Consider the following 20,248-nt stretch of genomic DNA (forward strand, 5'->3'; position numbering starts at 1 on the left):
GTTGAAGCAGGGAACACTGGTTCATTTAAGGGAAACCATTGACACATAAATGTGAGAGAAAGAAATACAGAAATACAGAGTGGGAAGAAGTGGTTAGAATGGGAGGAGCATTGGAATTGTACCTTTAGGGCTGAATTTTATGTGCCCCCTAAAGATGGGTTAGGAGATGGGGGTGGTGGGGGGAGCCCATAGAATTGCGACGGGAGGCGGTGGGGTTGGGAGGGGGTGTGGAGGGCCCAGCTCCTTCTCGTTGCACTGCAATTTAGTTGGGGTGAGGTAGACCAAAGACAGCCTTACCCTTCCAGAGACCAATTGAGGCCCTTAAGGGGCCCAATAACAGCCATTTAAGGGCATCTCCACACTGCTGGTGGGCACAGTTAAACGAGGCGACCTCCCTGCGGGCTTGGGAGGGGGCAGCCCTCCTCCATAGGAAATCTGTGGCCCATGGAGAGCCCCCACCAGCAAACAACTCACCTCCCTGCAGCCCCCTCCCCTGTATTCAATGCCAATCCTGCCCCCCCCACCCTTCACCGGGGTCTGCTGGATTGACCCAGCAACTCCTCACATACCTCAGGTCCGGGTCTCCAGTGGTGGGCCTGGGTCCAAGGCCTGGTGCAGTACCGGCAGTGGCCACCACTCCCGGGTCCTGTGATTGGCCAGCAGCTCTTGGAGGCAGAAGCCCCATCTTTAAAGGGATGGGGATCCCAGCACCCGGCTGTTAATTGGCATGGCACTGTAAAATCACTGTTGGATGTGGGGGGGGCCTCCAAATGGCCGAGGCAGGATTCCCCCCGCCTTTTGGCTGGGAGCGCCGCCGGTGCCACTATATTCTGCCCTTACTTTCTAAAATCTGCAAATTGGAGTGGAACTCATTTACAATATGTTTCCACTCTGTATTGGCTGAGCTGCTGTTTCTGTGTGGATCTGGGGCTTCCCCATGATGCATGCACCAAAGCTGCCTAGAGCTCATTATAATAAATGGTAATGAGGTAGACTGGCATGAAACAGCTAAACCCTGTGACTTGTGGCCCCAATAAATAAAAACTAATTCAGAACCAAATAAAAGAGGCATGTATTAACAGCATCAATTCCTGATATAACCTCTCCTTGGAGCCTGCAGCCCGGAGAAGCTTTGAACAGTAATGACTTAAATTACGAGATATTTTGGAATAGTTTTTGTCCTTTGTACCTGAAGACATCTGACCTTCTTTCTGATAGCCTTAGAGTCTGAGATTGAACAAGATATTATCCCCACCAATTAATTTACAGGCCATAAAGATTTTATAAAGGTTTTGGTATGGACAGATAGGAAGTGGAGTGGGTGACTTTCACTTTTTACCTCTCAACTGACCGCAGATAGTGTTTTAAAAATAATATTTTAGTTCCTGAGTGTTTTAAGGGTCAAATAAATAGACAAATGACAGGTTTTCTCATAGATTAAAAAGAAAGATATTTATTTTTTATACAATAAGCGAAAAATGTTCGTATCTTCACCCACTCACGCCTTCACATACATACATACACAAGAGAGTAGAATGCAAATAGAGTCCAAATGTTGTAAGAGTTAGTTCATTGTTCTAAAAAACATCTTTAGCAGCTTTTTGGGAGGAAATCTTTCAGTGGTGCAGGCCTGAATGTCTGTTGTCTTGAAAAGAATGAAGTGTCACAGGCTCCTTGTGTTTAAGCCTCAATCCGAAGTCGATGATGGAAATCCTGGTTTACTTTTGCAGATGGGGAGTTCCAAAGTGACCTTGCAATTTCTCTGCTGCTGTTGTTAAAAGATGTTATCAGCAGGGCTCCTGCTTAGCTGGAACTGTCGCACAGCTGTTCTGGTTGGAATGGCTTTCTCTCACTGTTATGCCTCTCTCTCTCTCCAGAACCTTTTCAGGTACAAACTTGTCAAGGTGGGGTGTTGGTCAGGTGACACAGGGCTCTCTCCCCGGGGTGATTCATACAATGTTCCAGGATATGGGAACCACTGATACATGATGGAGTCTGAATGTGGACCATTATGCTTAAGTAGTGCTATTTCGTAGGAACGTAGGAACAGAAGTAGGCCATTCAGCCTGATGAGCCTGCTCCGCCATTCAATTAGATCATGGCTGATCATCTACTTTAACGCCACTGTCCTGCGCTATCCCCATATCCCTTGATGTCATTAATATCCAGATATCTATCAATTTCTGTTTTGAGCATGCTCAATGATTGAGCTTTCACAGCCCTCTGGGGTACAGAATTCCAAAGATTCTCCACCCTCTAAGTGAAGAAATCCCTCCTCATCTCAGTGTTAAATGCCCTATCTGTTATTCTGTAACTATGTCCCCTGGTCTAGACTCACCAGCCAGGGGAAACATCCTATCTATATCCGCCCTGTCATGTCCTGTAAGAATTTTGTAAGTTTCAATGAGATCACCTCTCACTCTTCCAAACACTAGAGAATACAGGCCCGGTTTCCTCAATCTCTCCTCATAAGACAATCCCACCATCCCAGGGTTTAGTCTGGTGAATCTCTGTTGCACTCCCTCTATGGCAAGTATATCATTCCTTAGATGAGGAGACCAAAACTGTGCACAATACTCCAGGTGCAGTCTCACCAAGGCTCTATACAATTGCAACAAGACTTAATACTCCTGTACTCAAAACTCCTTGCGATGAAGGCCAACATACCATTGACCTTCCTAATTGCTTGCTGCACCTGCATGCTATCTTTTAGTGATTCATGAACTAGGTCACCCAGGTCCCTTTGGATATCAACACTTCCCAACCTCTCACCATTTAAGAAATACTCTGTCCTTCTGTTTTTTTCTACCAAAATGGATAACTTTGCGCTTACTCATATTATATTCCATGTTCTTGCCCATTTCACACCTATTATCTTGGCCTTGGCTGCGGAATCAGTCTGTCTGTAAAAATCTTTGTTAACTTCATTCTTGCAGATAGGAGTTGTTAGCATGGAATGGGCTGATTTCCATTTCAATGTGTTTTTCCCGAAGCTAATTCAGATGTGGATAATGGGTTTCGTCTTCAAAGACAAATATGTTCTTGACAGTACAGGAGGGATCACCTGGCCTCAACTCCATCTTGTCTGCGGTACAAAAGTATCCATTTTTTATAGTTCAGTTCAACAGTTGACTTTTATTTCATAAATCCTCCAGTTCATTTCATATTTCATCACTAGCGTAACAGCTTCAATGAAGAGTTCTGCATGAGAAGAGTGTGCTTCAACAAAGTGGCTATAGGAGAGCTGTGTCAATCTCTGCATGAAACCTTTCAGATAGGATCATTTTTTGGACAGCTACGCCTGTGGATGTGAAATTTCCAATTGCATTTAATTTTTATGCTGCTGATTCCTTTAAAACGTCATACATCATCTGTATATTATCCAGGCTGCCATCCAGATGTGCAATGGTTAGGTAACTGATACACCTTTTAGGAGAGGTGGAAAAATTAATCCAGTTTGGCATAGGCAGAAGCACGTGCAGTTTTACCAAGTTGTATGGTTCTTCAAAGTGCAGAGTGCAATAGATGGCATGCACATAGAAATCCAAGCTTCTACAGTTAACTTCCTGAGGAGATGGCCCCAGCTGCTTTGGAGGCACAGGAGCATGGAATGGATCATCAGAAGGACCCTCACTTAGCAGGGTCCTCAACAATGGCTGCAAAGGGCATCCACAAAACTTATCAATAAATTGTCCTCATCTGTTTGAATAGACTCCTTCTGGAGCAACTGTCATTTCCACATTTCCCCTGCTTTCAGAGAAATAGCAATTCCTTCACTGCAGTTCACATCCTAGAACTTCACAGCACCTTAGATCTCTTTCCCTGCTAGCCTTTCTGACCTTCACGAAAACATGAGCACCCAATAAGGGCACTTCTCTTAAACTAGAACCAATTCTAGAGCAATAAGCAGCCGGCTTACCACCTCTTCACTGTGCTTCACTGGGAAAACATGCCTTTTCCCCTTATTTTATGCATCTTCTAGGAATAACCTGTGTACCAAGATTGAGAGAGAAAGCTGGCTACTTTTGTGGTACAAAAGACGTGGATCTGAGGTGGCCCTTCTCCTGGGGCAGCTTGATCCTAGGAAGGACCTGATGTGAGTTGCATCCTTTGAGCGCCTGCCTGGGCAGCTTGGTCTTGTCTCCTACATACAACTCATGTCGTACTCTGAGGGGAAAGGCTAGATGCCTAGCATGTGTTACTGTATGGAGATATGGCAGCCTTATGCAGGTCATCTCAAGCCGTCACCATTGTTCTGGGCCATGGATCTTTAATACGCTGATCAGTGAAACAGCTGCTATGGGATCTCAATGGTCCTGTGACACAGTGGCCTGCATCCCAGACCCAAGTGCCTGAAAGCTGATATGCAGAGTTCTGATTAATCTGTCCATTACTGCCACCAGGGCAGCTTCAGTGGAAGAGGAAGCACCCACTAGTCCCAGGCCAGTTCTAAGGTGGGGGTCTGCCACAGATGACAGTGTAGTTGTTACATGTTGCATGAAGAAAAAAACGCTTCACGCTCTCACAAATGGTGGATCACATTCATCTGTCAGACTTGTCAGTTGCCATAGATCTTTCAGACTGATCTCAGAGCTTGTACATAGCTGTGATGTGCCTCAAACATTCTACTTTTCAGACAGCTATCCAACAGAACTGCGCCCATGACTCCAAAGGCAAAGGCAGCATTCTCACCTGCTTACTTACTCTTCCTGCTCCCTCATACTTGTGAATAACTCAGTGTCATATCTTCACTTACACCTTTGACTCCCCTCAGGTGCATGTACCTGAGCTGGTGCATGACCATGAAAAAGCAACTGACACAGGGGGTGAGATCAAGGGGCTTAGAGCAGAGGAACATGTGGTCATCTCCTGTGACAAGGAACCTTTGTGTTGCTCACATAATTTTTCTTTTCAACATCATTAGAATTTTCTTCCCTCCTGCTCCTTCCCATCATCATCTTCCTTCTCTTATTTATCATCTGCTTAATGTTGTGATGAATCTGCAGGAAAGGAGGGCATAAGCGAAGATTGGGTGAGCATAGCTCCTTGCGATGAAGGAGACAGTGAAGGGTAAGGAAACATCTGGCTGTCCACTGCTTCACAGGAAAGCCACAGCAACTGTCTAGGTGTGCACCAATTAACCAACTGCACTGTACTCATCGCGCTATCTCACATTGCCAGAGCGGTAAGTCTTCCCCGCAGCTCCATGATCTGCGCCTCATAGGAAGTCAACTCTTTAATATAGGAACATAGGAACATGGGTAGGCCATTTAGCCCCTTGAGCTTGTTCTGCCATTTAATAAGATCATGGCTGATCTGTGACCTAACTCCATATTCCCACCTTTGACCTAAATCCCTTAATACCTTGGCTTAACAAAAATCAATCAATCGGAGATTTAAAATTAGCAACTGATTTAGCATCAATGGCTGTTTGTGGAATAAAGTTTCAAATTTTTACAGCCCTTTGCATGTAGGAGTGCTTCCCAATCTCATTCCTGAAAGGCCTAGCTCTAATTTTTAGGCTATGTCCCCCAGCCCAGTGGAATAGTTTGTCTCTATCCACCCTATTCGTTCTCCTCAATATCTTGGAAACTTCAATCAAATCATCTCCTAACCTTCTTTATGGTTGCTCCATGGCCCACAGAGGGCCCACCCACCCCCTGCCCCCAATGGCAATAGCCGCCCCTGCAGCTCCGGCATCACTGCTGGAGGGAGCACCCCTCCGATTGCCGGGGCCTGTCTCTTCTTCTTCCTGTAGCCTCAGCACCGGCCATCTCTCTCGATGGTGCTGCCGAAGCTGCTGGCCCTCAATTGGCTGCCCAGGGGCCTGCCGCCCACCTGTGTGGACTAGAGACCCACTTTAGGTTCTGACAGAGGGACATCCTGCGCTTTGATGAAATTCTGGCCCCAGTGTGCGTAATCTCTCCTTGTAATTGAAGTTTGGAGTCCAGGTATCATTCTGGCAAATTTACACTGCACTCTCTCCAAAACCAATATTTCTCTTCTAAGGTGCGGTGTGAAGGACTGAACACAGTACTCCAAGTATGGTCTAATCAGGGCTTTGTATAGCTGTGGCATAACTTCCACCTCTTTGTATTTTCATCCTCCAGATAAAAAGCCCAGCATTCCATTAGCTTTTTTGATTATTTTCCGTACCTGTTCATGACATTTTAATGATCTATATACATAGACACCCAACCACTGTTTCTAGCTTTTCACCATTTAAAACGTACACTGATCTTTCCTGTTTAGGTTGAAAGTGGATGACCTCACATTTTCCAATATTGTCATGGAACTGTATTTATTTTCTGCTCAGATTAAAACAGTGTGCCTTTAAGACTGTTAAAAACAGTGTACCTTTAAGATAGGGAGAGAAGTTTTGGATTTCTGAGGCACAGTATGCCATCTGCACCTGCTCCTCGGCCACAGCAGGAGAGAGAGGTCTCTCTGGTGTACTGTAATAATTTAACTGTGTGCATAAAGCAGCTGAAACCAGTTTTGAGAGACACCAGCAAGGCATGCTATTGAAGAAAACAGCTGTCTATTTCTCAGCAGAAATTCTACAAGAAGCTATAGGCCAAGTGAATTGCCTAAGGTCTCTTCTCTTTAAAGAGACCATTTGTATTGCTGAAGTAAAGTTTTGACTGAGAGACTGTCAGTTTTAAAATTCAAATAGACCTGTTGCTGTGCTCATCGTTGAAAGAACTGTTTGATGTCTGCTACAGCCGTAGTGTTTTGAATGCCCATCTACTAAGAGACTATTTCATCAAATCCATGTGGAGACTTTGAGTGGCATTTGATTAGTTTTACACTTGGATACCTCACCCATCAGGAATGTAACCCATAAGGACTTATTAACCCAGTTATTTAGTTATTCTTAACAACTAATTTTTAAAACATCATTTCTTTAAAAAACGGTTAACCATTAATTTTTGAGTGCATGTGTGTGAATAAGGGAGTTAGGTTAAAATAAGAAGTTATAACGTCTTTAAACATAGGTTTATCCTAATAATGTTTAAGATTTAGTTTTAATGAATAGTTAATTTGTTGTTGTCTAAATATACCTGGTTTGGTCCGTTTTATTCTGGGGGTCACATGCGGATTTAATTTGGCTGTTTTCCGTTGGGTGGGAAAACTTTAATAATATGCTGTGACCTGTGGAGTGATGGGACTAAATTGACAGTACGTTGCTCCTGCCCTGTCGTAACAATATTGAAATCCATTTGCCACAGTTTTAGGTTACCCCTCACCTCGTTTCCTGTCCTTGGCTTTTTTTTTTTGGCAAGTAGAGCTCTTGCCTTTTAGGGGTTTAAACTAGTTCTATATCATGTAAAATTTTTTTTCAAATACTTCCCACTGATCTTCTGCCCTTTTACCCATTAACAAATTTTCCCAGTTTACTGTGGACAGTCTATCTTATCCCGTTGAAGTTAGCCTTACCTAAATCTAATATCTTAGTAGCCGTTTTGCATTTCTCCCTTTCAAACACAACGTTGAGCTCAATCATATTATGATCACTATTAGATAAATGTTCACACACCCTTAGAGTGTTAACTAAATATGACTCATTACTCATTATTAAATCTAATATGGCCTGTCCCCTTGTTTGTTGTAGGACATATTATTGCAGAAAACTATTCTGAACACACTCAAGAATTTGCTACCTTTCTGACATAAGCTCGTCTACTTATCCCAATCCATGTGAAATTTTAAATCCCCCATTAAAACCATTGTTACATGCCTGTCTAATTTTGGCACATTTACATACTGCCACTTCACGGCTACTTCCAGGAGGCCCATATGCAGCTCTCACTATAGTCTTAAATCCTTTTCTACTTCTTAATTCCATCCATAAAGCCTCCACTGCCCTCTTATATTCTCTCATACCTGGTATGCTTTCCTCCGATGAAACCCAGCTGTCAGCATCTCCATGGTTCTATTTCATCAACATATGTCTGAAGGACAACCTCATTAAAATATTGTGCTTTTTATTTCCTTCTTGCAATGCCCTGCTCCCTTCTTTGAATGCCTCTGGTCTCCCCCAGTAGAAAACATACAATAAAATTGCCACAAAATCTCATGAGTACCATCCATTATAGCTAGACAGTCAACTTAGTCTCGAGTAAATCTTGCTGCTCCCCACCTGCTGCTGAACTTACATTCACAAAAATCTATCAATCTCAGATTTAAAATTAACAATTGATCAAGCATCAATTGCAGTTTGCAGAAGAGAGTTCCAAACTTCTACCACTCTTGGGCCGGGATTTTATCTAGGCAACAGGGGTCTTAGCGTCTGGCAAAAGCAATGCCGAGGACCCCACGTCATGCCTTCTGTGGGAGACCAGCCAAATCAAGTGCCAAATAAGCACTTAACTGGACAGCGGCATGCCTTCCACAGGATCAAGGATCAGGATGGAAGTCCTGCCCTTTGAGACCTGCCAGCCAATCAGAGGGCAGCAGCTCTTTAACCTTTTTTTCCAAAATATACTTTATTCATAAAAATCTGTAAAAAATACATTACAAAACAGTTCCAAACAGCACCAAGTCAAAAAATACAAACAGTGCAAAGGAGATCAGTTTCCTTCATACAGGAGTGAGTTGGCTCACCACCCTTCCATTTCATTTTTCATGCCATATACATTTTACAGCAAACAAAGAATTTCTGGATACAGTTCAAGGGGTTTCCCATGGATCCAGCCCCTCAGTTCAGCTTGGTGGGCAGCTCTTTAACTGAGCAGCGCCATCATGGAGGTGGTGGTTGCTGCTGTTGGAGCACCCAGCCAAGGCCCAGGAAGGCACTGAACCGATGCCACAGGTAGGTCAGGCTGGAAGGATCTCGCGGAGTGGGGGATTGTGGGGGAGGGGGCTGTAGAGAGGGTTAGTAGCAAGGTCAGGGGGGTGGCTCTAAGTGCCTTTTAATGGGGGACCCCCCCAACGGAGCTGGCAAGCAGCCCACATGGTTTTTCCTGCCGTGCTTCTCGTGTGGCGACATGGCCGCCCACAGCTCGGCTAATTGCGGCGGCAGGATGAGGCCTTTAATTGCCCAGTTAAGGGCCTCAATCGGTGGCGAGGCAGGAAGGCGGATCACAGGCCTTCCTGCCTCTGACTTAATTTTGGCAGCGGGAAAATGGCGGGGTCCCCCCTGCCACCATACCACCTGATATATGCTCTCCCTGACTCCAAACCCGCCATGGGGTAGAGCATACTTTTGGTGTGTAGAAGTGTTTCCTAATTTCACTCCTGAAAGGTCTGGCTCTAATTTTTAGGTTATGCCCCCTAGTTCTCCCTATCTGATCCCCTTAATATCTTGAAAACTTTGAACAAATCACCACTTAACTCTCTAAATTCCAGGGATTACAACCCTAGTTTGTGTAATACATATAAGCCCTTTCTTTTAGTTTTATACTACCTCTCACTTCTCTTGTTGACCAAGGCTGTTTAATTGCACAAGTGGAGCTCTTGCTCATTAGGCTGCATACAGGTCTTGTATTTACCAAATATTTATTTGAACACCTCCAACTGCTCATCTGTACTTCTATCCATTAGTATTTCATCTCAGTCTACTGTGGTCAATTTCTGCCTCATCCCTCCAAAGTTGCCTACATTTAAAACCTTAGTTCATGATTTGCCCTTCTCCCTTTCAAACATAATATTAAATTCAATCATGTTATGGTCACTGTTAGCTGGGTGTTCTCTTACCATTAGATTGTTGACTAATTCAGACTCATTATCATCATTAAATCTAATAAAGCCTATTTTCTTGTTGGTTCAAGAACATATTGTTCCAGAAAACTGTTGCAAATAAAATGTTTGTTTTTTACTTGTATTTTTAACCCTTCCTTTATTCATATTATTTTTGGGCCCAGTCCCCATTAAAAATTCTCCTCCTTTCCTGACCCTCTAGCTAAGAACACTAGTACTAATGTGCCTGAATTTTCAGAGATCCCACTTTGATGGTGTAAATGGGATAGAGTGGGGATCATTGTCCCTCCACCACCGCACCCCCCACCTCTTGTTCAATCCCCAAGGTGTAGCCTCCAACCCAAATTGCTGCAGCAGGGCCACTTGCATGGCCACGACAGGCTGCTAGGACCTGTACAAGCACTTCAGCAGCACTCACTGCAATCTCACCTTGTAAGGCAAAATGGCCCACCATCTCCCCACCTGGTGACTGCCAAGGCTCTACCCAGACTGAGGAAAAAACAAGCAATAATCTTCAACTTCAAAATGAACCATTCTGCCTCCAGATAGAAGCTGTCCAATTCCATCCAGAATTGATTACTTTGTCTGGAGTAAGGTCTGACGTCTTTGAAAAGGCTTCAATCAGACTTATGCCAGCTCACAGCTGTTGAGAGGTCCTTTGAAGCTTTAGAAAGGCGTACAGAATGGAATTTCTAGGTTGGCCAGGAACTCTCCCTGACAAGCCCCTTGACGAAGGCAGCTCGGTGGAAGGTCTACCCTCACAAAAACAATTAGGCAGTAGTGACTAAATTTTACACCCAGTATGTATGAGAAAAAGTATCTCTCACTCTTTTTATCTCTTCCTTCACTCGTCGCTCTATTTTCTGTTCCACTTCTGTTTGTCTTTCCTTCACTTCTGTCTCTCCTCTATTTCAGAGACAGTTCCGTCCATACCCTGATATGAGGCTGAATTGTGGCTGCAGCAGATGACATAGCTTGGTGATAGCCTTCCTTGCAACACAAAAGCCAAGTAGTTCATATAGAAGTGCTCCCTGAGATCTGCTGATGTTATAATCGCCTGCAGTGCCCTCCTCTTCCTTCCTCTATCAGCTGCTCGTGCTCTCGTCTTGCTGGCCATACCCCTTCATCTTCCTTCTCCAACCCCAAAGGTACCTCTACCACACCACCCATGACTGCAGTACAACTATTTAAAATGCAACCGAAAACAGTGCAGCACTAGCAAAATCTTCTTCTCAGCAGTCAGGATTAAGTTTTGACAGTCAGAAAACAAGCTAATTTGAACATTTTATTCATCATTTTAAAAAGTTCTGGCACGTGCCCTGGACACGTATGGAGCAGCCCAACTCTCTACATGGCGAGTGGTGCACTTCCAGCTTGTAACGAGCGCCATGTCACACCTGCTATATTGAATACATCTTAAAAAAGGCACAGTGCCATCGAATTTCTAGGACTAGGGTTCCAGGAATCTGCAATGAGTCACATCTCTCAATGAGTGCTGAGATGTGCTGACTGGAAACCTGTCCCTGATAGGCATTCTAGGGTCAGGGGAAATTTCCTAATTTGCCTGTCATAGAGGCGCACTTAGGGCATCCACCTGCTGAAGGGGCTGGAGAGTCCATTTTAAGAGCACAGGATGGGTGGGGGTGGTCCAGGCCTCTCCCCTGTGACAGATTTTATTTTGCACCTAACTGCCCATTTATAAGGAGGTTGCACTGCAAATTTTGAAAAATCTGACCTCCTCATCTTTGTGGATTAGAACATAAGAAATAGGAGCAGGAGTAAACCATTCAATAAAATCATGGCTGATCTGTCCCAGGCCTCAACTCCTCTTTCGGGCCTGCTCCGCATAACCCTCGACTCCCCGAGATTTCAAAAATATATCTACCTCCTCCTTAAATACATTTAGTGTCCTAGCCTCCACAACTCTCTGAAGTAGAGAATTCCAGAGATTCAACACCCTCTGAGAGAAGAACTTCTTTCGCATCTCAGTTTTAAATGAGTGCCCCCTTATTCTGTAACTATGTCCCCTAGTTTGCGATTCCACCAGTGGAAACATATTCTCAACATCTACCCTGTCAAGCCCCCTTAAAATCTTATATGCTTCAATAAGATCACCTCTTATTCTTCTAAACTCCAATGAATAAAGGCCTAACCTGTTTAGACATTCTTGATAAGACAACCCCTTCATCCCAGGAATCAGCCTAGTGAACCTTTTCTGAACTGCCTCCAATGCTAGTATATCCTTCCTTATATACGGGCACCAAAACTGTACGCAGTACTCCAGGTGTGGCCTCACCAACACCCTGTACAGTTGTAACAAGACTTCCTTATTTTTAAACTCTAACCCCATAGCAATAAAGGCCAAAATTTCATTTGCCTTTCTAATTACTTGCTGCACCTGCATGCTAACTTTTTGTGTTTCATGTACAAGAACACTCAGATCCCTCTGTACTGCACTTTTTTGGAGTCTCCTCCATTTAAATAATAATGAGCCTTTTTATTCTTCCTACCAAAGTGGATTACCTCACACTTTCCCACATTGAACACCATCTGCCAAGTTTTTGCCCACTCACTTAACCTATCTATATCCCTTTGCAGATCTTTGTGTCCTCATCACAACATGCCTTCCCACCTATTTTTGTATCGTCAGCAAATTTGGATACACTACACTCTGTCCCTTCCTCTAAGTCATTAATATAGATAGTAAATAGTTAAGGCCCTAGGATCGATCCTTGTGGCACCCCACTAGTTACGGCTTTCCAACCTGAAAAAGATCCACTGATCCCAACCCTCTGCCTTCTGTGTGTTAGCCAATCCTCAATCCCCCAATACCCTGAGCTCCTTTTTTGTGCAATAACCTTTTATGTGGCACCTTATCGAACACCTTCTGAAAATCCAAATACACTACATCTACCGGCTCCCCTTTATCCACTCTGCTTGTTGTATCCTCAAAGAACGCTAACAAATTTGTCAAACATGATTTCCCTTTCATAAAACCATGTTGACTCTGTTTGATTGCATTATGTTTTTCTAAATGTCCTGCTATTTCTTCCTTAATAATGAACTCCAACATTTTCCCAATGATAGATGTTAAGCTAACTGGTCCATAGTTTCCTGCTTTCTGTTTCCCTCCGTTCTTGAATAGGGGTGTCTCATTAGCGGTTTTCCAATCCTCTGGTACCAGTGAGTTTTGGTATATTATGACCAATGTCTCCACTATCTCTGCAGCCACTTCTTTTAAAACCATGATCATGACCCCAGTATGGACCCCTAGATGGGCTCACTTCTGTCCCTTAGCAGGTAGTTATATCTGGTCTGACCCGACATACCTCCACTAACTATACATCACGTCCCACCGTGAGTCAAGAACATGGGAACTCCCCAACAAAGGGACTTATTGCTCCCTCTTATGCTAAAAGGCATGTTTAGGCTGAGTGGAGGCTCTTCTTTAAAAGGTCATCCAGGAAAGTTCAACAGCAGGCTGGGATCAAGCTTATCCACATCCCAGCCTAGCTCCTGGCCCTTCTGGCAGAAGTACACTGCTGCAGATTTCCAGCACCTGGGTAAAGTGTTGCTGGTAATTATGAGGAAAGAAATGTGCATTGAAAAGAACATAAGAAACAGAATAAAAAACATAAGGAAACGAAAAAAATGAAAGAATATGGGGGAGAAATTAATTCATGTAGCACTGCATCTAGCATATCTAGTCAATTTTCCGGGGATAAGCAGTGCCACAGGCTGCTACCTGCATGGCCACAGTGCTGCCTGCCCCCATGTAATTAACATAGTCTGTGTAGTGCCGCTTCTAGTGGCACTACATGAACAAATGTTTCCGCCTATGAGCCTTTGGAAGACAGATATCTGATGTATTAGGATAACATTCATCATCTATAGACAGTACAATCACCACCTGTGACAGTCAAGAAACAAATTCCTTACCTTTCTTCAAACAAGGAAACCTAAATAGTTTGACCAATCCAAAGTCATCTCCAGACACGAGGGTAGCACTGCCAAAGTTCGCATCCACAAAATTGATGTCCATGATGTCTGTATACTTAGGCCAAATTCCATTTACTTCAGGTCCAATTACACAAGTCCAGGTGGCCCAATGAATTCCTTTTATTTCATCTTTACTTGTTAAATGCTTTCCAGCTTAAAAATATATTTGGTATATTAATACAGAAAAATATAATTTCATATTTTATTTACATTTTAAAATCACAGGGCCTTATTGTATATGGATTAATAGCGTTCGCACAATTTGATGTCACTCAGTTTCAGTGTAAATTTATCGCTTTTTTAAGGGATACAGGTTCATGTAACTTCATTTAATAAACATTAAAATACATGCATAACTTGACTTACAGTGCACCACGAAGCCAAAACTCCTACTTTTTGCTCAAACATAGAAGAATGGCTGGTCAAAACATTACTGCACAAATTTCCCTACAGACTATTCCCAGTCTTTCAGCATGTAATTTAAAAAAATAAAATATAGACAAGTCACTTCTTCCATGAGAAATGGGATTCTATTGACCCAGATTTTGCTGCAATGATGGAGAGGCTGTCAGCACTCACCATTATTATGCGGGCAATTTGGACAGCAACTTCTGACGTCTGCACATGCAGAGTTAAACGTGGAAATCCAGAGATTGCTATCAGAGATAACCTGCTCCTTCATAGGATGCACTGTTGCAGGTCTCGCCAATAGACTCAGCATTGAAATAACTGCAATGGCATGTACTTGCCAAATAGTTCCGTACTAAAAACGGCTGTAAAAGTTCAGACTGGTGCATTCGGGTGTGAGCGAGTTTCTAACGGCATAATAAGTGACAATTAATACTGAACAACCTCCCTGGCCCTGAGAAATTAATACATTGTGGCCCCCCACTGCTGGGCGATGGGACCTGGATTTAAATATTTAAATTACTGACATGTATAAATTTAAATCAACTTACCTAAATCGTCCGGGCCCGCTGTGATCATCAATGCAGTGGCTGGCATTCCCGCGCCTTCAATTCCCCGCCCGGGGAACGCTGGCGTGACACTGGTGTGGAGGGGGGAGGAGTTAAGATTTTCAGTGTGGTGGGGGGGGGGGGAAACAGGGTCAAATAAACATAATGGGTTTCAGGGATGGTGGGAAGGGGTGAACTTTAAACTTTGTGCAATCTGTGGGGGAAGGTCAGATTAAAAGGTAAGTGTTTTGGGGGGGGGGAAGGGCAAATACTTAATGTAAATATTATTGGGTGATGGGAAAGGGGCATTAGAAATTAATTTAATAACTTTTGGGGGGCTGTAGCTTTAAAAATTAAAATATGCCGGCAGGGCTGGCTGCCCTATAAAAAGGGCACCAGCACCTGCGCATAGGCAACAGTCACTATTGCTGGGGACTATGTAAATGAGCCGCTACGCGGGAGATTGTGGCGGCTCTTTGATGTGCGACCCTCCCAATGTTTTGAGCTCGCCGCTCTTAAAATCCAGCTTTTAGCGGGAGAATTAAAAAAATAATTTTTTTAACTTTTTCTTGATGTCTCTTTTATCTCTCTTCCTTAATCCCAACTGCACTTACAAATCTTTATTTTGTTTCTGTACATCCTGCTTTATATTTCCTGATTCAAACTCTGCGTGGCTCAATAAGGATTCTTCAATCTGACTGGTTGAAGAGCTTTGCAGCTGGATTTTTCAAGCCCGCTGAGTGTGGATGCGGAGGCAAACATGATTTGAATATCGTGTTCCCAGAGGTCAGCACTGGGTTCCGCCGCCTCCGGACACAACGCCATTTTTAAAGGATCGCCGGGAGGGATGGAACGGGTCAGGTGCATGCCTCCAATTAAGTGTCTGTTGAGCTCATTGAAGAGCTCATTAACAGGCTTGACAGCAGCAGTTTTTAACTTTCAAGGGTTGGGAACGTGGAGGACACCATGTGGGGAACATGGCAGAATGTTCAAGACGTGAACACAGCAGAGGGCCATGAGGTATATGGGAACGGCTGATTAAAATACTGCAGAGGCACAAAGTGAAGCTTAGCTGTTTCAAAAGTGCCAGAGTGGCCACTGCTGCAGCTGTAAGACTTGCTTTTTTCAGTGGTGAGTGGCAGGAATCCAGAGAGGGATGTGAGGCCATTGACATCACTTGGGCACCTGGGTTTGGCAGGTGAAGGCCTGGTGAACAAACAAAGCCCAGCTGAGAGAGATCAGAGGGGAACAGGCTACTCTGACATTGGACTGAACAGCCAGGATGAGCTGCAGCAGGTGCAACTTCCTGGACAGCAGGAGACCAGAGGAGCACAGGGGAGGGCTGCAAGGGGAGGAAGGCATTACCAAGACATCGGGTTGTCATGAAAGTGCTTCCATTTTTAAAATATTTTTTGAGGACTTGTGTTTTCGAATTGTGGAGATGGATTCATTTGAGACTGAAGGGATTCATGGATGTGTTTTTTCTAAAGGGTCGCTGGAAGGACTCTATTTAAAAACAGCATTTACTGGATGTCACATGTCTTCAGCTAAGCAAACAACAGGTGCCTTCTGACTATGGGAGTTGTTTACAAGAGAAGTGACATGCCAAAATTTATGCTCAAGAGCAGGTTTCATTTTTGAATACTGTTTTGTGTCAGTTGGGTTTGCAAGCCGCTGAAAGAAACACCCAGCTCATCTTTTCTCCAACTCTCTGAGAAACCCTCCAAAAAATCCAGTGTGTGATAGCTGTAACGCCTCATGCCGCATTTCTCCTGAGAAGCTTTTGGAAGACTTCCTCTCGACATCTCCTGAACGAACTGTTTCTGAAAAGATCCCAGTGACCCATCTACGTGTACTTGAATGCCAGACTGTATCCCATCTGGAACATAACATATCTTATCCTTTTTCTTCAAGAATTAACAAGTACTTTGGCCAAAGCATCTTTATTTTTCCTTTAGAAGGAAATATATATATTTACTGTCATATTTAAAACTATGTGTTAAAGCTTTGCATCTTTATTGACTAAGTCTTGTTCTATAATAGATTTATATTTTGTTGTTCATGGAAGAAACTTGGTTGGTGGATTTTATTCTGAAATAAAAAGAGTATATAATTGCTGTATCGGTAACTGGGTACATATTTAAATATATGTTGTGACCTGTGGAGAAGTGGAACTAGAGAAAGACAGTGCACTCCTCCCACCTCAGTCATAACAGGGTGCACAGCGCAAGAGTCAGCTACCTGCAAATGAGTGCCAGTGCCGTGGGAGCCTGCACCTATCCAGGCAGATGATCTTGGACCTGTGCTCTGATCAACAATGACCTGAGGCCTCACAGCCCCATGGCAGTCCCCTACCTGCAGCCATCAAGGTCTCTGTCACTGTGAACTTCTATGCAACTGGGTCATTACAGGGATCAGCTGTGGAAATGGGTGTTATCTCACAGTTGTCAGCTCATCAGGCTGTCAGGCAGGTCATTTTCACGAGGGCAGAGGACAATATCCATTTTGACACAGACAGACCTGCCCAGGCATTGGGTTCAGCCTCCATCGCTGGATTCCCCCAGGTGCAGGAAATCATTGCGTGACCAGCAAGGCACCTAGCAACCAGCACCAGCCAGTGTGATCCATCAACAGGAAGGGCTTCCATTTTCTCAATGTCTAACTGGTCAGCAACCACAATAAGAGCTTCCTCTATGTGTGCGCTCACTTTCCTGGCAGCTGCCATGACTCCTTCATCCTCCGCCAGTCCGGGCTGCCTCAGTACTTCACTTCATCCCCAAAGTGCATAGATGGACCCAAGGGGACAAGAGAAACCCCTTGAAGAGATGGTGACTGATCCCTCTACGGGAGCTCCAGACAGAGGCACAGAAGTGAAATAGCCAATGCAACCTCCTCAGTCGGCCAACCATTGAGCAGACCATTGGGTTTCTGAAGATGCGATTCTGGTGCCTGGATTGGTCAGGTGGCATCCTCCTATACCCTTCTGCAAGGGTCTTAATCATTGTGGTGGTCTGCTGTGCTGTCCATAACATGGCCTGCCAGACAGGTGTGGACCTTGAGGACAATGAGGCCCTTGAAGGAGACAGCCTATCAGGGGAGGAGCAGGAGGTAAGACAGGATGAGGAAGGGGGGGGGGGGGGGGTGGAGAGAGATAACACTGAGCAGAAAGGTGCCCTTCTGCATGACGAAGTGGCCTTCTTCTGCCACCCTCCTCCACCTCCCTCCTCTCCCCTGCAGCCTGTAGCATTAGATCCAGGTGCGCAACGATGAAGCAAGGATCTGCCCAACCTCCAGCTCCCCTATGACATCACACTTCCCTCTGGTACTGTGGAAGGCGATCTTTTCCTCAGGACAACCAGTATCCTCAACGATTGCTGCTGTGGGGTGTCTACATGAGCCCCACACTTGATCTGACCCACATCCATTTTCAATCCCACAGGCTCTAAGTGGACAGGAAACCTGTTTCCTTACCAATTAAGGGCTTACCCATTTGAAAATTGCAATCTGAATCAGTTTCCCAGAGTAGGCAGGTTTCTGACCCAAAACCCGACCCGGTTTTGGTTTCCCACCTCCGTAATGAAAATCTGGCCCCTGGTGTTTCTTCCCCTGGTCACAGACACACAGTTCCCCTATCAAGGATGCTATGCTGGAACAGATGCCCAATGACAGGAAGTCTCCACTCTAAAGCCATTCAAATCTTTGTGGACAGCTTTCAGCGAAGTGAAGGACATACGCCATTCCTTCGCTACTGACTTCAAAATCCAGACCATTATTGTGACAAAAAGACTTGCTAAAATAAAGTATTTTGGTTGCACATTTGAGAGAATAGTCTGCTAACATTTTCCGGTAAATGCTTCTGGACCTGATGCTCCCCAAAATTTTAAAGGAGTTGTCCCTTCGAATGCATGAGTGTAATTGTAAAATATATAAAATATGGACCAAGATATCAAAGATACAGCTATACACATTTTATTGATATCATTTTAATTGAAATGGAAGTTTAGGAAACATGGCATTCATATTTTTAGCCATTGTGTAATCAGGAGATAAAAGTGACAATAAATTTTTAAATTTGTGGATACTGTGAATCTTTCATTCTTTCATGAAGACTCCACTTAATAAATCTGTTCTGCAAAACTAGGAGCTTCTAACTTGTAGTGTACTCAATTCCCAAATAAGAATCCTTCATATACTGCCAGAGAGGTCTAGCATGAGGGCATATTGGCTGGGGGAAAAAACCCCACAATTTTTTGTGGCATTAGCTATGAGGAGAGGTTGGAAAAACTCGGGATTGTTTTCACTGGAACGACGGAGGTGGAGGGGCGACATGATAGAGGTTTACAAAGTTATGAGCGGCATGGACAGAGTGGATAGTCAGAAGCTTTTTCCCAGGGTGGAAGAGTCAGTTACTAGGGGACATAGGTTTAAGGTGCGAGGGGCAAAGTTTAGAGGGGATGTGCGAGGCAAGTTTTTTACACAGAGGGTGGTGAGTGCCTGGAACTTGCTGCCAGGGGAGGTGGTGGAAGCAGATACGATAGCGACGTTTAAGAGACATCTTGACAAATATACGAATAGGAAGGGAATAGAGGGATATGGGCCCCGGAAGTGCAGAAAGTGTTAGTTGCGGCAGGCATCAAGATCGACACAGGCTTGGAGGGCCGAATGGCCTGTTCCTGTGCTGTACTGTTCTTTGTTCTTTCTGAGATATTTTGTGATGATATGGTATCAGATATTGGGAAACATCCCGAAGTGACCACTCCTGTCTGCTATGTAAAGGCCTTCCTATGGTTGCTAAATTTGCTGAGGGCACAAAGATATGTAGGAAAGTAGGTTGTGAAGAGGACCTAAGGAGACTACAAAGGGATATAGATAGGTTAAGTGAGTGGGCAAGGATCTGGCAAATGGAGTATAATGTGGGAAACGTGAAATTGTCCACTTTGGCAGGAAGAATAAAAAGCAGGCATATTATCTAAATGGTGAGAGATTGCAGAGCTCTGAGATGCAGAGGGATCCGGGTATCCTAGTGCATGAATCGCTTAAGATTAGTATGCAGGTACAGCATGTAATTAGGAAAGCTAAAAGAATGTTATCATTTATTGCGAGGGGAATTGAATACAAATGTAGGGAGGTTATGCTTCAGTTATACAGGGCATTGGTGAGACCACAAGTGGAGTACTGTGTACAGTATTGGTCTCCTTATTTAAGGAAGAATGTAAATGCATTGGAAGCAGCTCAGAGAAGGTTTACTAACTAATACCTAGAATGGGCAGGTTGTCTTATGAGGAAAGGTCGGACAGGCTAGGCTTGTATCTGCTGGAGTTTAGAAGAGTAAGAGGCGACTTGATTGAAACATATAAATTCCTGACAGGTCTTGACAGGGTGGATGTGTAAAGGATGTTTCCTCTTGTGGGAGAATCTAAAACTAGGGGTCACTATTTAAAAATACGGGGTCGCCCATTTAAGACAGAGGTGAGGAGAAATTTTTTCTCACAGAGGGTTGAGAGTCTTTGGAACTCTCTTCCTCAAAAGGCGATGGAAGCAAAGTCTTTTTGATATTTTTAAGGGAGGTGGATAGATTCCTGATAAGCAAG

At 44.1% G+C, this 20,248-nt stretch overlaps 1 protein-coding gene across 1 annotated transcript in view; it reads right to left on the reverse strand.

Moving 5' to 3' along the window:
* Positions 1-20,248, reverse strand: part of LOC137376798 (echinoderm microtubule-associated protein-like 6) — a 741,885-nt gene that overhangs the window by 358,802 nt on the left and 362,835 nt on the right. The window contains exon 11 of the mRNA XM_068045814.1: positions 13,642-13,854. Within this exon, the coding sequence (XP_067901915.1) occupies positions 13,642-13,854 (213 nt within the window). The remainder of the gene's footprint in view (positions 1-13,641; positions 13,855-20,248) is intronic.

This window comes from Heterodontus francisci, chromosome 13 (genome assembly GCF_036365525.1).
Source record: "Heterodontus francisci isolate sHetFra1 chromosome 13, sHetFra1.hap1, whole genome shotgun sequence".
Lineage (NCBI taxonomy): Eukaryota > Metazoa > Chordata > Chondrichthyes > Heterodontiformes > Heterodontidae > Heterodontus > Heterodontus francisci.